Raw genomic sequence first — 22,246 nt, 5'->3', positions numbered from 1 at the left:
TAACTATCAGAGAAGCAAAGTTCATATTAGCAGGTACTGGCCTATCTCAGACATAGGGCCAATTAGGCAGGCTGAAATCTATTCATGCAAGAGTTTCTACACTACTCGGGTGGTATTCCAAGCTTCGGCTGTTTGATTTCAGGTATTACTTACAAGTGGTTGCACTCTCAGGTTACCCTTCTCCCTTCTCTATTATACATTAGAGAGTTTAAGTTAACCTATTTGGAATTCCTCTGTGGTAAGGTAGCAGCAATAAACAGCACCTCTTTTCCAGGTGATCTGCATGAGATTTCTGTTCCATTCTTGCCAATCTGTACTCTTCATCTTGTACTGTGAGTTGTTTTTTTATTTGTTTGTTTTTTCCCCAAAAATATGAAAGTTACATTAAAATAACATTAAGGTTTACTAAAGCCAACTCTGCAAATATCAGAGTTACTCATTCAGTTTCAATTTGGCTCCCTTGTATATTTTTTCCAACTACAATATATGACCTTTGATATGATTTTAGACAACTACTTCATAGAGACAGGACAAACACTTTGCAGTCAAAATAAAAGCTGCCATGGAGGAAGATAGCTAAGTTTTCTATTTCAACTGCAGAACAACTCAAAATTGTCTTAAATCTACAATCCTTATTTGGAAGCAGGAGAATAAGTGGGCTTCTACAAAGGAATTGATAGCAGTGACACCTCTGCAAAGTGTCACTACAGAAAAAAAAAAAAATGTTATGTGTAAAAGACCTTTCTGTAACACTTATTACAAGCAACATTTTATTGAACTGAAAGATTTCAATGTTTTACTTTTTGATTGAGTGAGATTTAAATAGCGTGATTTTGGAGTCTGTTTTATTCTTGTTCAAAGGGGTCAGGGATAGGGAGTTGTTTGTTTTAATATTTTTTGTGGGGGTTGTTTTTGGGGGGAATAGTTGTTTTGTTTGTTTTTGAGTTATTCATACTAACATACCAACTCATTTGCTGCAAACCCAGGAAGTATCCATATAACCAGACTGTTTCTTGTTACTATTTTGTCATGAAACGAAGGTTATGAAAAATGGTGAACCACTCATCAGTAGCTCACCCACTAAGCAACAATCAGGGCATATTCCTTCTTCCATTCTTCAGAGGGAAAAGAATTCAGAACAAAGAAGAGCCTTAAAGCTTAGCTGCAGCTATCTAGATAATGAGAACCTAATAATTGCTTTCAAACTGAATAATAGGTTTTAGCTGAGTTTCAAAGCACAAGAATATAGGAACATTGTTTTTAAACGAAGCTTACCTTTAATTTCTTATTTAGTTTACAGCAATATCTGTATAACATTGCCAAATTTAAAGGTCCAAAATCTGCATAGAAACTGGGAGAAAAGAACAAAAATGTGTTATTTATACAAAGTGCTAAGCAAGTTTCAGCATGCATGTTGTTGATAGTTAAAACTGGTAAAGAGTAACTTTTGGGGAATACAAAGTAAACAATATACATATGGCACTAGATAAAACCCTATATAGGTTCATTTAAGAGGAAAATAGTAACAATTACTTTGAAAGCATATGTAGCTTCAGTTTAAGGTGCTGCAGTAACCACCTTTTCCATTATACACGCACACACTAACTCTCGCCATATCCAGTCTGGGTTTGCCTAAGACTACAGACAAGGAGAGTAAAGGACTTCAAGACGTGCTCTACTCTCCTTTTAGCCATGCTGCTCTCATTCTAGATATGTCCTCATCTCAACCAGTTATAGAGCCTGTATCATTATATGCTATGAAGAATAAGCAGAATTTTACAGCTTAGAGGAAATTGTATTTAATAACGTCCAATCTTGGTATCTCTCTGAACTTGAAATCTATTTCCTTTTATTCCATCCTCCATTATTCCAGAGACTACATATGATACATATACCCTTTACAGAGAATGTGTTTCCTTTTTGACACCTAGTCCTCTCATCTCTAAGCTCTCTCAATTTATTATTTAATTAATGTTTTTTCATTGTTCTTCTTCTTTTCTTCTAGATTTTCCTCAAACATTCTCATTACCCCTGAAGCAGCAACTGCTGCCTTTTGGATAAGAGATAATAGCAACAGGCCATGCAGGAAAATTATTACAAAATAAAGGTTCCCTGCAGGGATTCACAGTACTTTTCGTAGCTAACCCTAAGAGCTATACTTCTGAGGCTTAACACTTTATTAACATCCCCCATACATATCCTCTCAAACAAAAAAAGACCAAGCCCAGTGAAAAAGAGACAATTATATTAGCCTGATTGCCGTTCAGAAGGAGCAGCCAGCCTGCCACACCAGTGTTACTTCAGTATCATCCACTGTACAGCATTAAATAATAATATAAGTGCTTGTTAAGATTCAGTTCATCCCCTTCGGTACAAAATATTAGGACATAATGCTTAAATACAGAAGCTCATTAGCTGGGTCAAAGACTAAGCTGTCCGACTCAGGACTTTATTTGTAGGTTGCACGGAAGTTAAGTGAAAATTTCAGGGTCAATAAAGCAGTGACTGACTTTAGATTCCACATCTTTTCTAAGATAAGACTGCCAGATATGGTCAACAGTTACAGGTACTTTTAAAAAATATTCTCCGTTAAGTTTTTAATTGAGATGAAATGAAGCACAACATATAGTTCCTACAACACAGCTCTGATCAGCCTAATGATAAATGAACTGTGTATTCAGTTATAATGCACTGAAAACCTAAAGCCATGCTGCTTTAGGATAATAAATTTTCATTACTAATTATTTGCTGTAAGTACAGCAATATGAACTCACATAATCTACTTTTACCTTTCAGCATGATTAAGCTCAAACAGGAACATAGGAAAAACACATGAAAATTAATTTACAAATCAATTTATACACAACAGACAAATTACTTACTGTTTTGATGGAGGCAAGAAAAAGATACATTTATTCAGTCAATCCATGAAGTAACAGGGTATTTTTACAAAACAGACCTATTCAGATTCTCTCATGAGCCAAGCTAGAGTTAACTTAAACTTACTACTTCTCCATCATTTACTACTAAGTACACTGTGCTTTTCTTAATACAGTAAAAAAAAAAAAAAAGTAGCAGTATTGAACACCCTGGTATTATTACCACTATTTAATACTTTTCAGAATCCAGACACAATCAGGAAGAGAGGGTATTTTTGGTGAGTGGTGCACCACTGTTACCCGTACACCAAAAAGAACCACTGTCAGCTCCCAGTTCATTTGCCCAGCACCACCTAGGCAGTATGAACAAGCTGACTTCACTGATACACCGTTGTTGTGGTTGCATGAGGGAAAAAGTTTATTTCCTACACAAATAATTTTAATTTTTTATACTAACTTTGTTAAATTTGAATAAGCTTGAATGTCTATAATGGAGCTAAGTGACACAAGTGTTTCACAATTCTTGAAATCAAACAGTCCTGAAAGATAACAAAACTCGGTACTGAAGTCAATGAACTCTGTTCCACAACCCCCTTCTTCTTCTATCTTTAAAACTAAATACAATTTCTGATAAATTTTAACAGAAGAGTTCAGTCTTATCCACTCTTATTACTTTTAGTATAAAAGGCCATTTTTTCCTTGAATTCAAGACACTTGATCCTACTCAGACAGAGGATTTTCTTCTTAAGAACAGAATTTTGAGAGTGAAATATAAGTGGAGGATGGGAAATTGGGATGGAATAGCGATGAGGAGAAACAGCACACCAACTCATCCTGTAAATTAAGGAATTTTATCTGGTAAAAGTTAAAGATAAAAATACAATACATCAAATCTGATTAGTGATAGTCACTGGTAACAATCTACGCAATATTAGTTCATTTATATTTCTTTTATGGGTAATAGATCCATTGTATCCAGGTGTATCTCTACGTTTCTGTAAGCATTTGAATGCAATAAGACATTGGGATGTCTCTGAAGCTTAAGCCAGTTAAGACAGTCATTTGCTACGGAGGTGGGAACCAGATATGAGAACAGAAGGCAAGTATAGTATTAATCTACATTTAATTATATTTTGTTTTAATGAAATACCTTGATGATAGCTTAAATTATTCTTCCCCCTCATCCCATGGAAACTTACTATCCTTATACTTCTCCAACCATGTAACGGTACAACCCACAAATATACTATACGAATATTTAAACACTTTACTTCATAAATGCTACCATAATGCTACTTGGGAGCAGTAGCATAGATTTCTCGTGTCTGTATTCTCCTTAGAATCAACTCCTAGATCCACCCCTTCTTATCAGTTCTTACAGGAGATCATTTGAGTTATTTGGTTACCCAGGAACTGCTATTCACCTGGAAAGCCCAGCCCAAATGAGCTCATCAGTTCACTCTGGCATGCCAGTACATTCTTCCAAGGAATTTAATCATGAAAAAAAAAAAACGTTGTCTAGAACTCTTTGGGACAGTTAACTTGTTCATGATTGCAGTTCTGTGCAAGGCCACATGAAGGTGCCACCAGTTAGGCCACGCCTCAGGCACCTCTGCTGCATGCTACTTCTTACTGTGTATTTGCACAGGGCTGACCCTAGCACAGCAGCAGCGCGATAAGCAGCTTTCTGATCCTGAAGTATTGGATGAAGCCTGGTAATGGTCAGTGAAGCCAGACAGTCTTTGAAACGAACTGATAACCTCCATATTAACATCACAATCAACTTATTTATGGCCAAGGTATCAAGTTATCTTTCAAAGATAAATTGAACTGCTTCTATTTTACCCTAGAAACCTGATAGTGAACACAAACTTTTTGCCCCATAAATGAATGTAGTAGAGCAGTAGTTTTATATTGCCGCTCACAAATTCTGTGATACAGCAACATCAGTACAGATGAAAGGAAAGGAGATTGCTGCTAGAAGATCTATTTCAGGATTCTTTTCTCCATGCCAGCTCAGTGCAAGTTCAGTGTTACCGCACCTGAACATGAGGGTGGGTGCACATTCTGGCATTCAGTAGCAGGCACTCCCAACAGTCTGAACATGGCTCAAACCCTAATTATCATAGGGGAAAAATAATAGGACAGATCCACAAAGTCAGTCCTAACAGGGCAATAATGCTCGGAGGGGATGATGTTACTTGCATGGCAGCTTAGCCAGTTTTTGAGTTGGTAACTGGAGAACAGGGACACAGCTCAGCGACTGCAATCACTTACAGGAGCATGCTCACCAGAACTGGAGCACAGTGACTTTCTGTAAGAAGCTTGCTCTCTTGGACATGAGCAACTGTTTAACTGTGTTAAAGTTTTTTTTCTACCAAAGAAGAGCACCTCTAATTGGCTTTTATTCAAACCAAAAATTTAACTCTAAGGACTTCAAGAACTAGTAGAAATGTCATTTCCTAAATACAGGACTACACTAATTTGTAAGCATGGTAGAAAGATCCTGATTCTTGTTTAGCTTACTATTAAAGTTAAATAGTGAGACTAAAATAGAACGAGGGAGATATACATGTATATATGCATATCCACTTGCTTTTCTCTCCCCCTTTCCTAGCCTGCAGTACTAGAACATTCAGGCAACTGCCCTGCCAGGTCTTCTTTGCTCCCAGTAAGTAGCACAAGAACCAGCCACCGGCTAAGAGGCCAACTGCGTACTACAGATAAAGGCTCCAAGCCCTGAGCTGAACACGCCTAAACGCAGTAGTTTCTGGATGACAGCCAAAAGGATTAATCCACATATTCAGTACAGCCTAACTCTGCCAGTCAGGAAATATTACCTATTCTGTTTCTTTTTCCTCCCATTACTTTTTCCCAAAGTGTGTTCTACCTTCCCACTTCAAGTGCACAAATGAAGGTGGGATGCCCAATAGCACAAGCTGCCTGCTCTAACCCCACCAGTTCCCGTAACGGGTAAATTGCTGGCAGCTTTCTTATCTGGGCCAAGGCACAATCCCTAATGCTTAATACTACTTAAGGATCACACGCTTCTGAATGACAAAGGAAGATACAGTGAATACCTGGAAGTGATATAAACACCCCACTGCTTGCATCTGAATGTAGGAATAATGCCGAGGGTCTGGATTATGCAGAACAGCAGGTACTCAGTCTATTTCCCCTTCATTGTTCCAAATCCTCCTCAAGATACTGGCTCTTCAAAATCCAAGAAGAGATCATAGCACCAAGTTACAGATAATTAAATAGCCACTCCAGATGCACGTGCTTTTCATACAATGCTCCTTGGTGCAAAGAACACAGGATCATGGAAGAGCTTCTTGCAGAGTTTGACCATAGAAGATTCTTCAGATTATGTTAGAAACCTACTCTCTACAGACAATAGAAGCCTTCTTATCAGAGGCCAAGACTTTTCATCAGTTTTCTATATTAAGCTATACTCTTGTCCAATAGGAAACTGAAATCTAGAAAAAAAAAAGTTATTCTACTCCAGCCCCACTTGCTGCAAACAAACAACAAAATATCTTCAATGCTTTTGACAGTTTATTTTGTCTTCTCCATGGGAATCACAAAATTACAGAATGGCTGGAAGGGACCTCTGGAAGTCATCCGGTCCAAACCCCTGCTCAAGCAGGGACACCTACAGCAGGTTTTGAAATCTCCAAGGAGGGAAAATCCACAACATCTCTGGGCAACCTGTTCCAGTGCTCCACCACCCAAACAGCAAAGAAGGGCTTCCTGCTGTTCAAATGGAACCTCTCATGGCCCTGTTGGTGTCCCTTCTGCCTCTTATCCCAGCACTGGGCACCACTGAGAAAAGCTCAGCTCTGTCCCTTTTGCACCCTCCTTTCAGGAGTTTATAGACTTGGATAAGATCCCCCCAAACCTCCTCTTCTGCAGGAGGAACAGCCCCAGCTCTCTCAGCCTCTCCTCACAGGAGATGTGCTCCCATCCCTTGAGCACCTTGGTGAAATGAAGACATGCTTGCATATGAAATTTAATTTGTAATGAAGAGAGCACCCCAGGTGTTAAGGGGCAGCACTTTGCAAGTTTCAAATATAAAGGTATGTCATTAATTCACAACCTAGGCAAAAGCTGATATTCCCAGATCTTCTCATTTTCTTGTTTGCATTGAATTTAATCCCTTGATTTAAGATGGAGAACAACAAAGCTACAGTACTATTCTTAATAGTCACTTGTAAGAATTAAATGTAAAAAGCTGATGTTAGCATAATGAAGTATTTCTGTTCTGTATGTAAATTCATATTGATAACGAGTTAGGAAGTTCCTTAAATTAAGTGTTGTTTTGGGTTTTGTGGACTTCAACGTAAGTTATATTGGTCATTTGATAGTGAAGTTCAACTCTTCATAGGCTTCTGACATGAACAAGGAACTCCCTGTTCTCCGTGTGAAGTGACAGGTCTGTTTGTTGTAACAAGGCTAAGTTTAAGTTTTCTCTTTTCCTTTCAACTGATATAAGCCACAGAAGGCTAGTGAAGTTCAGGTTTCCTATGCAAGTACCGTTATTGGATAGCCATAGAAAAGAAGCATTTTCCACCAGTCAAATAATTTAACCCTTCCTCTTACCACAGGAAAGAGAAACTGCTTCTTTGCATAAACGCATCCTACAAGTCAAAGTACAAAGATTACTCATTAAATGACGTTTTAGCTTTAAGTCTTACTTTATGGCTGCTCTAACCAAAAAATGTATGTAACAAAGACTGCTGGGAAGTGGGCAAGTAACACACTAAAATTTTCAACCCACAGTATAAGACACTGGATGTACAGACAATGTCATATTATTCCTTTTAAAGCTGATCACAAAATTTTAGACTGGACCTGCAAATGCTGTTTATACAAAAGATTTGAAGTTAGAAGAAATAACCCAATAAAAACATAATGGCTTATGCAAACTGCCAGCACAGTTTACCAAGATACTATTCCAGTTTCTAATGAACTGTTATTTCTGTTTTCTGAGAATTTACACAACAATAAAAAGGACATAAAAAGTTGCTTTGATAAAAACATGTGAAAGCCAAGTTAACCAGTCAAGTGTAATATTCCTAACCCAGATCTGTTTACTGAAAGGTGAAGCATGAAAGACACTATTCTTAGAGAATAAAAAGCTTCTTACTCTTGCCTAACTCACTAATTGAGGTCTTGCCAAGCAAGGCTTGTGTATTTGCCAAACAACAGTCTTCATCAAACTGGATTATTTCTCATCAACTCCATTTTCCTGACATCGTAGTTACCTGTGCTATATTACTCTGAAATACTGTATTTTCCTGTAAGTAGTAATGCAGACTTCCTCGGGAGGGACCTCAGAGTTTCAGAGAGAGACTGACAAAATCTTACCGAAATATAGTAACTGGGAATAAAACCTTAACAATTCAGAGTTGCATCAACTCATTCAGGTTCTCGTTCCCTTAACTGAGAAATTTGCATACCCACTCTTCCCTAGCATGATAGGTTCAAGGTTAAATTGCAGCACATTAACTACAGCAGTGACAGTTCTGCGAGTTCCTTGTCAGCCAATGTTTGAGATGTTCCTAAGTGCATTTAAGTCCTTTTAGAAATTTAAAAAAGTATGAATGTTTAAACAAGACCGTGTTATGAATTTATTAAAACAGTTGACAACTTCAAGTGAAAACTGAAAGCTAAAGTACTCAAGATTACATAACCACATTTGGGGTATAATCTAGTGATAAATCACATGATAAAACACAAGAGCAAGTCAGCATTCAGAAGATCAAAGCTTCCAAAACCATGAAGTTCAGTGCTAGCGCTCTTTTCTTTAATAAATAGCACATAGCAATAATTTACACTATTCCCTTCTGTCTCATCAAGATTGAGGAGAGGAGGTGAAAAAAAGGAAGTGAAGCAGGAAGGAAGTTGATTACTACGTGATCCAGTAATACGCTCTTTATAATCAGACTAACAAACCCATACCCACATATTCCTGAGGTTTTTAGATCACATGTTGCTTCAAAGAAAGCAAACTGCCCCCAGTAAAGGCAGCTAAGGAAATTTAACACTTCATGCTCGGGAGCTATTGCTGAAGATAACAGAAAAACAGCCCAAAGAAAAGCAGTGTACTTCCATGCACAGTGAAATATCTGTCTAGTCACTAGTATGATGCACCTTAACATGCATCATATTTGACACAATAACATGCATCTTAAGTCAATAATTGGTTGTGCTAACAAAGTTCTTTCACAGCTGTTGAGGATTTTGCATCTGGATGGACATCTACCCACATAACAACTTGAACAAGTCTCCTACTCACATAACAAATCTCTTCCACGCAGCAATTTGAACAACTCATTTGATTAAAAAGCAGAGTGGACAAGAAATTCTGATTGGGAAGAACAGCACAGGCAGGCCATTTTGACTCTAGAAAACACTGTTCTGAGCTACAGCTCTTCAAAGCTTACTTCCAAATATTCATTTTGTTATCAATTAAATATTTCTCTTCCTCAGAAAGGCTGCATTTTTAAGAAAGCTAGCAGGAAATCTGATTTGGTGTATGAAGTTATACTCTACTACTGCTTAAAAACAACTCCTGATGTTAGGGCCTGTCCTTACTGTGTAGCCTGTGAAACAAAACAGACAAATATAATCAAATTGATAGACACGACTGGGAAACTACAGTAGAATCAGCATTTCCCTAAGAACTATCAGATTTGCATTCTCTCTCTCACTTTGCCCCTAGCTTTCCAATTTCAGAAAGATACTGACAAAACTACAAAACAGTAACCCTACCAACATCTGCTTTTACTTCCTCAAGAACACAAATTTCCTTAAAGATGGGAGTGAGAAGAGGGAAGAAAACTTGAAATCAGATATGGTTTTACTACCAACTATTGCATAACTGATAGCGAAGCATGCTGCGTTACAAGTATCAACAGAAAGCTTAGCACTGTTTCACTAGGAGAGCTAGGTTACTATACAGGATGCATTCACACCACCCAGCAACTGCCACTTAGTTTCTATTTCGTATTAAGTTTTACTATTGGAGAACACAACAGGAGGAGTACTGTTTCTGTATCAAACATGGGGGATACCTTTAAAAAGGTGCCAATAGATTAGGAACTATGGATTCAGAAAAAATACCACAAATTAGATGTCCAGATTCTTTAGATGTGCCCTAGAAAATAAAGGAAATGTGACTTCCTTCCATTATCTTGTAAATATACATGGTATTATTATACATTCTGGTGTGTGGTTAATTGACACATAGATTAAGGAATATATTTATTTAGTTTCCTTCAGTGATTGTTACAGAAAGTATTTGCAATCCAAACAGTAAATTAGAAAAGTTAACTTTGCAGAAGGATCATCAGGAACTCCTTTAGAAGACTGAAGACAATGAAGAGTCAGAAACGTGTGTAGATAATAAACCCCAGTACTGTAAGATTTGCATAGAAGATAAGCTAGAAACAAAGGATGATTAGTTTACACCTGCACAGAAGCAGCACTGAGGTCACTGGCGTAGGATGCAATTGATGCTCGTAAGTTTTTCAACACATGGGGAAAAAAAAGTTACATTTAAAGATATGACTAGAACTTTTTCTTGTTCCACTAGAAAAGTTTCGGTACTGCAGCAAACCCTTTGTCAAGCAGCTATAGCTGCCATCATGCAAGGAGCAGCTGAGCTGGGAACACAGCGTACAGTGACACCTCTGTAACCACAGCATAGGGCTATTACTTTATTTGTTCAGTGTAATTAATTCATGTCTCCTAGAAGTACTCTAATTGCGCTCAGTTTAACTGTTGCCCTTCTACACGCAGTCAGAGTCTTACAAACTCACGAGGCTTTAACTTCACAGAATACTTCCTCTGCTGTTCTAAAGCTCCAAAAGCCAACAGGAAGTGCTGTATCAAAACCCTTAAAATAAGTTGCAGATGTTCTTCAAAAGAAGATTTAAGCTCTGCTTTCTGTGATTCTGTGTGAAAGGGGATCATTTCATACGCTTGATAAAGGAAAACACGCAGCAAAAAATTTTTGTGTAGTATGAAAGACATTTAGATGTAGAGCTTCGGGATATGGTTTAGTGGGGACTGTTAGTGTTAGGTCAGAGGTTGGACTCGATGATCTTGAGGTCTCTTCCAACCTAGAGATTCTGTGATTCTGTGAATATATGGAAGCCTCCTATTAAAGACACTGTTTATAAGGTGTAATTAATCTAAGAGATCTTTTCCACCTTATAAAGCAATCTTATGAAGCTCAACTATTTTACCCTAGGCCAACTAGGATTTAACTGGTTTTGTGAGCTTTTAAATATATATATATATTTCTGTTTTAAACAAAACAAAGCTAAGCTAGTTTCTGATAGGTTACACACACGTCCAGGCTACCTTACACCAAGCCTTCACCGAGGCAGCTGGCGGGGGGTGGCGGTACCCCGCAGAAAACCTCAGAAGCGCTCCCCCCGGCACACACAAGGCAGCAGACGGCGGCACTTACTTCTCGTAGACCAGCTCCTCGTCCGTGCAGAAGTAGTGGGTGTTCACCGTGCTCTTGGGCTTGCTGCGCAGGGTGGCGAAGTACAGCCGGTCTGAAACACAGGAATATAACACTGCGCTAGCACCGGACCCCGGGGCGAGGATGGGGGGGGGGGGGGTCCCGGCACGGCCGGGGGGCAGGGGAGGGGACCCCACGAGCAGGGGGCGGCCCGGGGGGGGGGGGCAGCAGGTGGGGGCCGCGCTCACCTCTGAGGATCTCGGCGGCTCCCCCCAGCACCTCAGCGGCGGCCGCCGGCGGCTCCATCTTAAAGAGGGCGCGGAGCAGCGAGGCGCGGGGCGGCTCCGAGCTCATGGCGGCCCCGGGCGGCGCCGGGACGCTGCGGCTGGCAGGGGGCCGGCTGCCCGCGGGGGCTGCCCGCAGGGGCCGCCAGCCGCATAGGAACCGGGGCGGAGGCGAGGAGCGGCTCCGGGACGCGGCGGGCGGGCGGGAGGGGGGGGGGGGAGAGCGCCCGTGGGGACCGCGGCTCCGCTCCGCCCCCCGCCCGGGGCCGCCCCCGGATGAGGAGGCAGCGGGCGGTTACCAGGCGACCGGCGGCGCGCTGGCAACAGCAGCTTGGGGCCTTTGTCCGCGCCGGCCCCGGGCGCCCCGCGGCGCCTCCTCCTCCGCCTGCCCCGGGGCTGCCGCCGCGGAACGGCCCCGTGGGGCGGGGCGGGGCGGGGCAGGGCAGAACCGGGGCCGGTGCCGCCCTGCCCGGGCTGGGGCGTTCGGTGGCGGGGGTCCCGGCCCCGCTCCGCCGTCCGGCCTGATGGACGGGCAGCCCCGCCAATCCGGAGCCGCCCTGCCAGCCCTCCGGCCAATGAGCTGAGGAGACCCCGCTCCCGGGCACGCCCCCCGAGCGGGGCTCGCCCCGGCGGCGCCGCCTTCCCGCCAGCGGCCGCGCCCTCGGCGCTGAGGGGAGCGGGGGGCGCCCGGCCGCAGGGGACCCGGGCACGGGGCTCGGGCACGGCCCGGAGCGGCCCAGGCGCTGGGGTGAGCCGAGGGCGCTCCCCGAGAAGTTACCGAGGGGTTAAGCAGCGGGGAAGCGTCCCACGTGCGCTGCCAGGGCTGTGGTAACGCGGCCAGAAGGCACCCGCGGCTTCCTGCCTAGTGGGGAAAGGCTGGGTCGGAAAAGCCGAGTTAGGCTGGTGGCTGCAATTAACCTCCCGACAAAGAAACAGAAGCATTAAAAGCATTAAAACTGCCTTTCTTCCACCCACCCCTTCCGAAAGGACTTGTAAGAGCCAAATAGAGCAGGCTGCTCGCCTCCCTCTCACACCTAATCAAGAGAAAGGTAACAAAAGTGAGGTGATCTGTTAAAAAAAATGATGCTATTCCTCCCCAGAGGAGAAAAAAAAAAAGTTGAAATACCTTAGAAAGACGTAATAATGCAATATGCAGCTCTGAGGTCCATGTTATCATCCCCATCTTCTCATAACAGAACCTCAGATCGCGCCCAGTTCACGCACTGAATTCTCGTGTGCTTGCAGAGGAGGCTAAACAGGGGTGTAAAATGCTTTTGACTCTTCTGTTTTTAGTCTAGTGTCATAAGCACAGGATGATACTGAAAAACTTTAAAAGTGCTGAAGTGAAAACACTTTTTCAAGTAATTGTTTTTGTAGCTGCTTATTTATTTTTGGTATCAGTTCAAATTATTTTGTACCTGCATTCTTACATTGTTCATTTCCTTTTTTTTTTTTTTTTTTTATAGCTCCAGAACTAATGTTCCTACATACGTCTCTCTTTGAGTCTGCTCCTATGAGCTGAAGCAAGGAATTTCTTTCTTACTAGTAAGTACTATTCTGTACAACATAATTGCAAGACTGAGACTGTAGCCTTCAGTACACCACATTAAATAAAGGTTGCTGGAGGGTATTTGCTTTCCATGGAAATCAATGTGTTCATCTATGTTGTTCTATACAGCTTTCTCTTGTATTTTTACCTGTAATTAAAACAAATACTCAATTCTTTATTTACAAGCAATGTCTTGGAGTAGAAATTCTCTATGGGGCAATATATCCAAAACCATCGATTATTTTTACTCAAACTTTCATTACAGGCCAATGCAACACACATTTCTAGGTGCATGCCACATTGAGGGGAACATGCATGAGCAGTCTCAAGTTAGCTTTAACTAAGGTATCTTGGGCAACAGAAGCAAAGATGGAGTTGTTTAACAAGCTACATTCCCAGTATCTAGAATCCCTAGATAGTTTATGCTTAAGCCTGTTCCTTGTAAACATATCTAGCTAGGTTAGTATATCTAGAATGCATACATGACTGGAAACTGAAGCCCACCTCTCAAAAATTGTATGCAGGCTTACATACCTTTGGCGAGATAACAAATGTTTTAGCTGCATACAAGCTTTTCATTAGTGGCAGTTAGCTAGAACCCTGAGCATAGAAAATACTTAATCTTTTTCTTTCTCCTGTAAAAATATACCAAATACCCTCCATGTTGGTTGTTTTTTTTTTCAGTTCCAGAATTTTCTCATAGCTTTTACAGTCGGCTTACACCTTTTAACATACTTTCAGAATGTTTTCATGTCATTTTTTTCTTATTATAATTATTCCAATTACTATTTTTTATGTTTGATATAATGTATCAAGGTGACAGTGACATCTTGTGGCCTTTATTTTAACTGTAGGTAAAGCAGCAATTTTTTTGTACTCCTCTCATATAATTTTAGGACTATATCCTGTTTTAAAAATGTAATTTTAAGAAACCAACTTCTCCTTAAATTAAAAATGATTTTTTACAAGTATTTCTTAAATATGTATCTTAAGACACCATTTTGAAAAAAAAATCTATATTGCATAAACACAAATTTCTACAGAAAATTCAGACATAGTGATGAGTTTGTTTAGACTCCAAGATACTTCCAAGTGACATCTAGGTAATCTCCTAGAAGAACTTATCAAATACAAATTATTTTGTTAGAATATAAATTAAATGTTCAGTAATATATTTGAGCAAAGACTTCCAAGGCACTTTTATAACCATCAACGGACAAACACATTATTTGTAGTTACCAACAAACAAGTTAAAAACAAAACCCCTTTGGTTCCTAACAAAATGAATTACAGCTAAACTTGAAGTCCAATCTTTGAATTTGCTTTTTTAAGACTAACTGCTTACTGCTCTGGTTTTATTATGTCTTTTTTACCCCTTTATGTGAACTTTACTTAAATTAAGTGAAAGTATGCGTCAACAAATACCTAGGGTATTTTAAAAGAATTGGTACTGCTCATCTGTATTGAAACTGTGAGCTTACTTTAGACATTTAACAATGAAAACTTGGTCAATAATGCGAAAATAAATACATAACAAATCTGTTTATATTTTTTATTTGACAATGGTACAAATTAAATTTACAAGTATAATAAAAGCTTGTTCGATTAATTCCTTCACTGATAAAGAGCTAAAAATAAAAAAGCTCTAAACCAACCCCTTCTTCCCAACAAAGAACCCAATATTAAAATTTGGCTCAGTTGACAGTTCACTTTACATTTTAAAAGTAAGGTAAACAGTATCTGTGACTCTTCACAATTTCAGTTAATACTGCACAGAACAGAAATTACAGATGAACTATAAAGTAAATGAAATGCAGTAAGTTACCTCTATGAAAGTTGCATTTCTGGAAAGGTCATAGATCTATTTGGATACTACTTCTCACTACAGCACAGTAATTAAAGTTTACTTTTCACTATTACAAGGAAATGAAACAGATTTTACATTGCCATATTAAGATTTCACCCCTTAAAACTTACAAAAAATACTAGGAAGACTTCACTGACCATAAAACAAATCCTTTGACACTGATAGAACAAGACAAGAGTCCTCCACTCCCCCCAAAGAAACCCAGACTCCATGTTCAGAATCAGCTGTAAAGAACTTGTTACATTTTTCAAACATTGCTTTTGTTCAGCTGAGCAGCTAACTGAAAACAGGTTTGTCCTATGTTAACATAATATTTCCAAAACTAGAGTCCCAATATAACAAAAGCTATTAATAATAGCTGTTTCTTGCCTGAGGCCACATAATTCAGAGACCGGTAATAGTCCATCCCTGCCACATCACTGTAGTTTATAACACTTTTTTTATAGTGTTTTACCCACTCATTGTACATTTTAATTCGGTTGCTAGAGCTACCAAAAACAGAGATGAAAGGAACCAAAGAGTAAACATTCACTTGAAAGAGTAGTTAAAAAAAAAAAAAAGCAGATCTGTACTATTACAAAATGTACACTCTGGAATAAATGTAGAACAGCTTCCTCTCATCAAGAACTGTAAATATTATTTTTTTAAAGTGAGAATTTTCTTGGGAACATTTTTGTAACAATGCACATGCAATATAACAAAAAACTAAGTACTCAAGAGAGTATTAATAAGACAATCTCATTGTTTTCTTTTGCTTCCCTGCATATATAATTTTTGTATTTTATTCATTCATGTTTTTGTACATTTCCTACTGCTAGGTTTTACCTTTCAACTGTTTGCAGTATTTCAGCAACTCTATGCAAATTATTAATAGGAAAAAAAGCCGTATCACAGAGATCATTTTTCCACTATCTCAGCAGGAGCAGTTATTGTAGGCAATGGTTTCAGGACTATCTCAGATTAAGGTGGGGTACTCTTCTTCTGGTTTGCTTTCATAGCAGCTTCAGAAACATCTCAGAATACAGAGTAATAGCTTATATACAACGTTTGAAAGGATTTTGTACAGGAGCCTTGCCAGCCGTTTGCTGCAGCCCTTGTATAGTTTCACTGGGAACTGTTTGGAGGAAGAGGAGAGGGAAAGGAAGCATCTAAACATGTAACTATCAAAAATATTCCTCAACCTCATTTGACTAGATACGTATATTAAAAAAATAAATAAATCATGAACATTAAGGGTAGGAGTGCATTTTTGTCTGCATGTTTCTGGAGAACTGGCCTAATTGTAAATGCTTTTCAGGTGAAGGAAAGAGGATAATTTTATTATAACTGAACATGATTATTTATTTTTAAAGCTTTCTCAAAAAAATTCCTTGCATGGTTAATAAGAAAGGGGGACAAAAAATAAAAATTAAAAGCTGTATGGAAAAACTTTGGAGGCTACAATTAAGGATGGCCAAGATGCGGTAATTACATCTTCTCTCCTTGCATTCAGTACAATTCACTGAGGATTATTTAACATCTAACGCCTTAAATTCATTGGCTTACATTTTATTTTTGTGATTGGCATAGTTAGGAAAACCAAACTGAGAAATCATGATATTAGAGTATTTTAAAGGCATGCCATCATAAATATTTACCAGTTTATTTACACAGTAAGATCTCTGTAACAAATGCTCTGCTCGGTGCCACATTCCGGAGTAGCCGCTGTTAGTGTCTTTTTCTAAATTTCTTATATCAACAGGCTTCACAAACACTCCCGAAGGCTTCCCTGTATGCCTTGCTACCAGAAAATTCATGGCAATATCATCACAATTTTGAGTTTCATCTATTAAGGCATAAACAGCTTCTGGCTGTCTTTGAAAGTCTTCTAAATACCCACTATGAAAAAATGCTGCACCAATAAGAACCATAGAATATTGATCTCCATTTCCAAATCCAGGGTTCTGCAATTCAAAGCTGCCGTAACTGTACACACCTGAAGGAGTAGAAATGTGCTTTCTAGGAACAAATCCCACTATATGCTCTGGAAATTGCTGAAAGTAAAAAAGAAATTTAAAAATAAATTAAAATGAAGGTGACACTGTGATGTTATACATCTTTCACAAAAACTTACGCTTTCTCTTTTTTTTTTTTTTTAATTAAAGGAGCATAAGATTACTGCCAGTAAATACAGCGAACGCAGCTGCTGGCATATGCTCCTTTGATCTACAGAAATGCTGTGCTTAAATACAGTTTTGCAAACTTAACCCAATATGCCTCATTCCATATCACATATCGCTAACAAACATCTGTTCTCAATTTGCAGCTGTAAATTTGGCACAAAATCAAATTTTACAGACAATCTCTTAGATATACAGAAAAACTAAAGCCTCTCATTTTTTTTTGTTTTGCAGCCTACTTACAACTTAAATAAATTCAGCAATCGGCAACTTCTGTGTTCTTGTACAAGAAGAGTTAAAAATCTGAAAGTTACAAACTACAGGTATAACTAATATTGACGAACAGTTTGGCAATTTCTATTACTCAATGTTTCAATCCTTTTAAAATCTAATTTTACAGCTAGAAAAACAACGGTAGAACACTGTGATATAGTATTACTCTAATTAAAACCATTAATCTCATTTGTAACTCATAAATACTGCCTGCCAAGGAGCAAAACATTACCTGCCAAACAGAAAAGGCAAAAGCAAGGTCATGAGCACTGACTAGTGTATCGTCATCCATCATTAAAACAGCTGAAGGAAGGAAAAAAAAAAAAAAATTTAACTTAGCAAAGGATTAAAATACTTGGGCACAGTATGCAGTACAGAATTTGACAAGTTGGCTGTGAAACTTCTACAACCATTTAGCTAAGTTGCAGACCTGTATCATAACTCCTAAAAAGCAAATTCTGAAAACATACTTAGATTTCAAAGCTGAAGCAAGGCTGCAGCTCTGTAATAACTGGATGAAAACCTAAATTTTAGAGTATTTGCCATCCTACAACAGAATTCAGGAACCTCTGATCATCTGTAGTACAGCTGGACAGATCGTTGTTGGAAAACTTGGGAGTGTTTCACAATGCAACTTCACATGCTACTAACCTTGTGTAAAATACAACTAAAAAGAATTAAATCTCATATACTTAAAATTCCTTATACCATTCTTCACTGTGAAATTTTAACCATTTCCTCACTACTTCCAAGTTTGAGTAAGCAAGCCTAATAAATCATATTGAATGATGACAACGCAATTAACTATGATCGAAAAATCTTTGCCTTAAATTTTAGACAAAAGGCTATCAGAAAATGGAAAAGAAAATTATCAGAAAATTTCATTATCAGAAAATAATGAAAAATTATATCAGAACTCCAGATGCATTAAGGCTGCTATTTTTACATTCAGCACAATCCTATCACAGTAAAACAAACAAACAAACAAACAAACACGCTGGGGAAGCTGAAGTTTCTAGTGTCTGCCTGTAATTCATGGTTTGAGTAGCAAGGCATGTTAGTAAGGGGCAGTAAATAGAATTACCTTTACTAATCATGAGTAAGATCAGGTCTGTAATGCAACATTTGTGTTTTTTTTCCACTTGAAACAAACAGGACTTATTGTTGTGCTTCTCCTGGAAAGAGCTTAGGAAGAATATTTAGATGAATAGCCAAAGACTTGGGAAAATATTATTAAAAAGTATGTGTGACTTGAGATAGAAAGCTGGACAGTTAGGGAGGGGAGTTTCTCTGAAGAGCAGAACATGCTTGAGAACTTTGTCTTAAAATCACGAATTAAATCAAGTCTTATCAGATAGCTTAAGACCAAATTAATGCAGAGACTCCACAAATATGTGCACTATGAATTTCAGTGAACTCCCTACGTTTGCTAGACAAAGCAAATGGAGAACGAAGTTGCAAAGGCCTATGAGATGCATTTGACATCTTTTTTTATTCTTCTTACTCTTAATTGACAACTTCCAGCCTGCAGCTTCTGGTGGTGATGGGCATCTAATACTATAATACAGGTTCCTTCTGTATTACCTACATTGCATTAAGTGGCCCAACAGTTCCCATGGATTCATTACACAGTGTAACTCAAACCATCTCTCTTCAGAATACAGATTTTGAGTATGAAAATAGTAGTAGTAATATGAACTGCTGATTACCTTTTGTTTCCAGCTCGGGGAAATTCTGGAGTCTGTTCCTCATACGATTTACAGCTTGAACTTTAAAGACAACAGGGACAGGATGAGGACCCAATGAATTCCACATTTCCTCTGGTACCTTCTCACCAATGTTGTTCCACACAACAATCACTTTATGTAAATGGGGGATGGCTTGATAATGATTTAAAAGCTTTAGCAGTAAGTCAGTTCTATTGTATGTCTGCATAATAAGAGTAAACGAATCCAAGGTAGGCTGACTCTGGGCTTTTGGTTCCCTCCGCAAATTGGGCATTTTGTCATCTTTGATATTGGGAAGCAAAGCTGTTAAAGCACCCGCCACAAGAAGCAAGACAATGATCACCACGGAAGTGAAGCGTAGTAGGCGGATGCCCATAACTCGTCCTGGAAGTTTACAGAAGTGCAAACACCTTTAAAACAAGTAACAGGAAAGGAAAAGTTATTAATCCCATGTACAGCTGCCTCCCTTGCTTGCGCAAAACTCCCATAACATTAAATAAACTTTTGTTTAAGTAAATAAATGAGTGAATACGTAAGGAGGATTTTAAGACCTGAGGCAATTAATTTCAGCTATCACGGCAGATATTTCTGGTACCCGGTTTCTGACGTTGACGTGCTTTTCACCTCTGCTTTTTTTGGGTTAACTCTGAATTTCCTCATTTTCCAAAAATTAACTTAGGTTAATTCTTTAACTCTATATTGTTACCATCTCTTATTTTCTCAGTACAGTGTTTCTGAGTGAACATTTACACACCAAACTCATCCAGGTAAAATTAGAAAACAAATTTGTACTTCCAGCACTGCAGGAGCCTTGCCTTAGTTGTGAAACAAAAGGGAGAGAAGGTGCCTCCTCCAGTACACAGACTGCAGAAAATACGGTTCTGATGATACTAACTGAAGCTGTCATACAGGTAGGGCAAAAGAATCGTGCCAGATGAAGCAGTGTAGGGATGTGGGAACATCAGAAGCAGCTGCTCTAAAATCCAGAATCCAGCAGAAACTGGAGGCGTCAGAGGCTAGGTGCTGTGTGTTAGCTAACTGCAGGGTTGGGGTGCGGGGGTCAGCCTCATACAAGGCAGGGGTTTCTGGATCCTCCTGCTTCTGGAACTAAGTGGGAGCTCTTACAAAGCAGCTCCTACAAAGGCAGCCTTGATTTTCAACTCTTAAGCAGTATTCCCAATTCTCCAGACCTTTATAAATTGTAATGTCAGCGAGATCTACTGATCACTGCGTTCCATGGGCTGCACCTCAAATGATGTGTGATCCACACCTGTTCCTTCTCTCTACTAGCAAGATGGGTATGCGTTGGATAAAAGATAAAGAATCTAAGCTTACTGCTAAGTAGTTATTCAACTACAAATATCAGGTGTTACTCCATTAGTATGTTCCAGGCTTTCAGCTGGAAACTCCGGTTAAATTGAATGATCCAGGACAGTCTCATCAATTAAAATTTTTGACAGACTGACTGTGTTTTCACAGAAGTTTTGATCTTTCCCACCCCCCCAAAACTCATATATTGTGCTCGAAGATACGAATATAAATTACGTAGTCTAGAAAACCCTTCAACTTACCTCATTGTTGCCAGGTAAGATTGTTTTCTCCCCTGTTGTTTTTACAGGACAGTCGTTTGTGATCCTTGAATCTGATGGAGAGTAAAAGGAGTCTATAACTGAAGATCAACAGTTAGCCCACATGCTACCACCATCTTTCTGTAAATTAACATTCCTGTTGATTACCGATTTATGTGCACATTCTTGGCAATTATCCAATCCCTTTTGCTATTGCTCGCTGAGTAATTATCTCCGCCTTTCAATGAAATCTCCAGGAACAAATTATTACATTAAACCAGTTGCTTAGAAAGAAAACACAGCACTCCCCCCCCCACTACGGCAACATCTCTGTATTCTGTCCTTAGGGTCAGGCAGAGATGCAAGCAGGTCTCCAAAACCTCACGGTCCATTACAAAGTTTACCAATCAGCACTAAAACACATCATTTGGCTACCACAGTCAAGCAAGTAGTCCCAGTAACAGATCTGTTCTGGCTCATCCCCTTCAAGCTTTCCTTTACACAGCTTACCAATTGCATCAGAGGCACACCTGGTGTTTTTGAACTACCTGGTTTGTCAGGTAAAGAAGGGAAGGCAAATACAAGTGTAAGCACAAAAAGGAAGCATGCAGAAGATGCAGGACAGTAGCCTAAGCAAGCTGTGTAAGTCTGAGTTCCAGTTTTATCCCTGACTTATTTTGTGATGCTAGCAAAGTCACTAAAGCTGTTTCCAAAAACTAATCACTGGTTTTGGCTGCTTCATTTCAGGTCATGCCTGACTGGTAAAGAGGATGGACGAGCAGCAGGAGCTGCTCAGCACTCCTTAGCTCCAGCGTATCTTGGCCGTATCTGCTTGGTCATACGTGATTCTGTAAAGGTGAGCCTCGTATAAAGGTGAGCCTTATATAAAGGTGAGCCTCACCCGCTCTTCCCCCAGCTGCCACCCAGCCGTGACAGTCCCGCCGCTTTTACCAACCAAGTTATGAACCTGCAGCGTGCCGCTACCCGCAAACATACCCCAGCTGCAGCGAGCACCTCTTCAGACCCAGACGGAGGGAAATGAGAACGGTGAGCCGAGGCGCGGCGCTTCCACCCGGCTGTTTGAACAGAAATGACCCTGACAGGGGGCCGGCCCCCCCCGGCTGCGTCCCGCCAGGCCCCGCTGCAGGGCCCGGGCCGCGGCGCCAGCCCCGGCAGCGCGCGGGGTGCGCAGGCGCGGTGGGGCCGGAAGCGGGGCTGGGGAGGGGCGGGGAGCGCTGCGCCGCGCTGCCGGGCCCCGCCGGCCCCCTCCCGGCCCCCTCCCGGCCCCCTCCCGGCCCCGCCGTGCCCGGCCCGCGCCGCCCCGCACCATGCTGCCCCTCTCCATCAAGGACGACGAGTACAAGCCGCCGCGCCTCAACCTGCTGCGGAAGGCGTCGGGCTGGTTCAGGTGAGGGCCGGGGAGGTGGGGGGGGTGAGGCCGGGGCCGTGGCCGAGGCCCCC

At 40.3% G+C, this 22,246-nt stretch overlaps 3 protein-coding genes and 1 long non-coding RNA gene across 8 annotated transcripts in view; 2 read left to right on the top strand and 2 right to left on the bottom strand.

Annotated features, from left to right (window-relative positions):
- CDC14A (cell division cycle 14A) overlaps positions 1 to 12,024 on the bottom strand; it is a 58,904-nt gene extending 46,880 nt beyond the window's left edge. Inside the window, 3 exon segments of the mRNA XM_068689901.1 lie at positions 1,276 to 1,351; positions 11,362 to 11,452; positions 11,607 to 12,024. Of these exon segments, the coding sequence (XP_068546002.1) occupies positions 1,276 to 1,351; positions 11,362 to 11,452; positions 11,607 to 11,712 (273 nt within the window). The 5' untranslated portion in view covers positions 11,713 to 12,024.
- Positions 12,025 to 12,195: 171 nt separating this feature from the next.
- LOC137860106 (uncharacterized) lies at positions 12,196 to 17,575 on the top strand. Its single transcript, XR_011098743.1, has 3 exons — positions 12,196 to 12,390; positions 13,109 to 13,187; positions 17,452 to 17,575. It is a non-coding gene; the product is annotated as an uncharacterized lncRNA (long non-coding RNA).
- EXTL2 (exostosin like glycosyltransferase 2) lies at positions 14,730 to 21,920 on the bottom strand. Of its 4 annotated transcripts, XR_011098739.1 has the most exons (6): positions 21,782 to 21,920; positions 20,789 to 20,859; positions 19,200 to 19,627; positions 18,575 to 18,675; positions 17,723 to 17,793; positions 17,023 to 17,091 (listed from the first exon to the last, which is right to left on the bottom strand). XR_011098739.1 is itself a non-coding variant. In XM_068689916.1 (5 exons), exons 2-5 carry the CDS (start codon positions 20,791 to 20,793, stop codon positions 16,600 to 16,602), a joined length of 996 nt encoding a protein of 331 aa, XP_068546017.1. In that variant the 5' UTR covers positions 20,794 to 20,859; positions 21,782 to 21,920; the 3' UTR covers positions 14,730 to 16,599. The 4 variants fall into 4 exon arrangements, 3 of the variants coding, with proteins under 3 accessions (XP_068546017.1, XP_068546018.1, XP_068546019.1); XM_068689916.1 differs by lacking the exon at positions 18,575 to 18,675 and having other exon boundaries at positions 14,730 to 17,091; XM_068689917.1 differs by lacking the exon at positions 18,575 to 18,675 and having other exon boundaries at positions 14,730 to 17,091; positions 21,753 to 21,895.
- Positions 21,824 to 22,246, top strand: part of SLC30A7 (solute carrier family 30 member 7) — a 30,063-nt gene continuing 29,640 nt past the window's right edge. The window contains exon 1 of one of the 2 annotated variants that reach the window (XM_068689907.1): positions 21,824 to 22,193. In XM_068689907.1, coding sequence (XP_068546008.1) covers positions 21,824 to 22,193 — 370 coding nt within the window. The remainder of the gene's footprint in view (positions 22,194 to 22,246) is intronic. The other variant, XM_068689908.1, reaches the window with a different exon arrangement.

The sequence above is a fragment of the Anas acuta genome, chromosome 8, assembly GCF_963932015.1.
Source record: "Anas acuta chromosome 8, bAnaAcu1.1, whole genome shotgun sequence".
Lineage (NCBI taxonomy): Eukaryota > Metazoa > Chordata > Aves > Anseriformes > Anatidae > Anas > Anas acuta.
The sequence above is the reverse complement of the archived record's forward strand: the minus strand, read 5'-3'. Positions and strand labels throughout refer to the sequence as shown.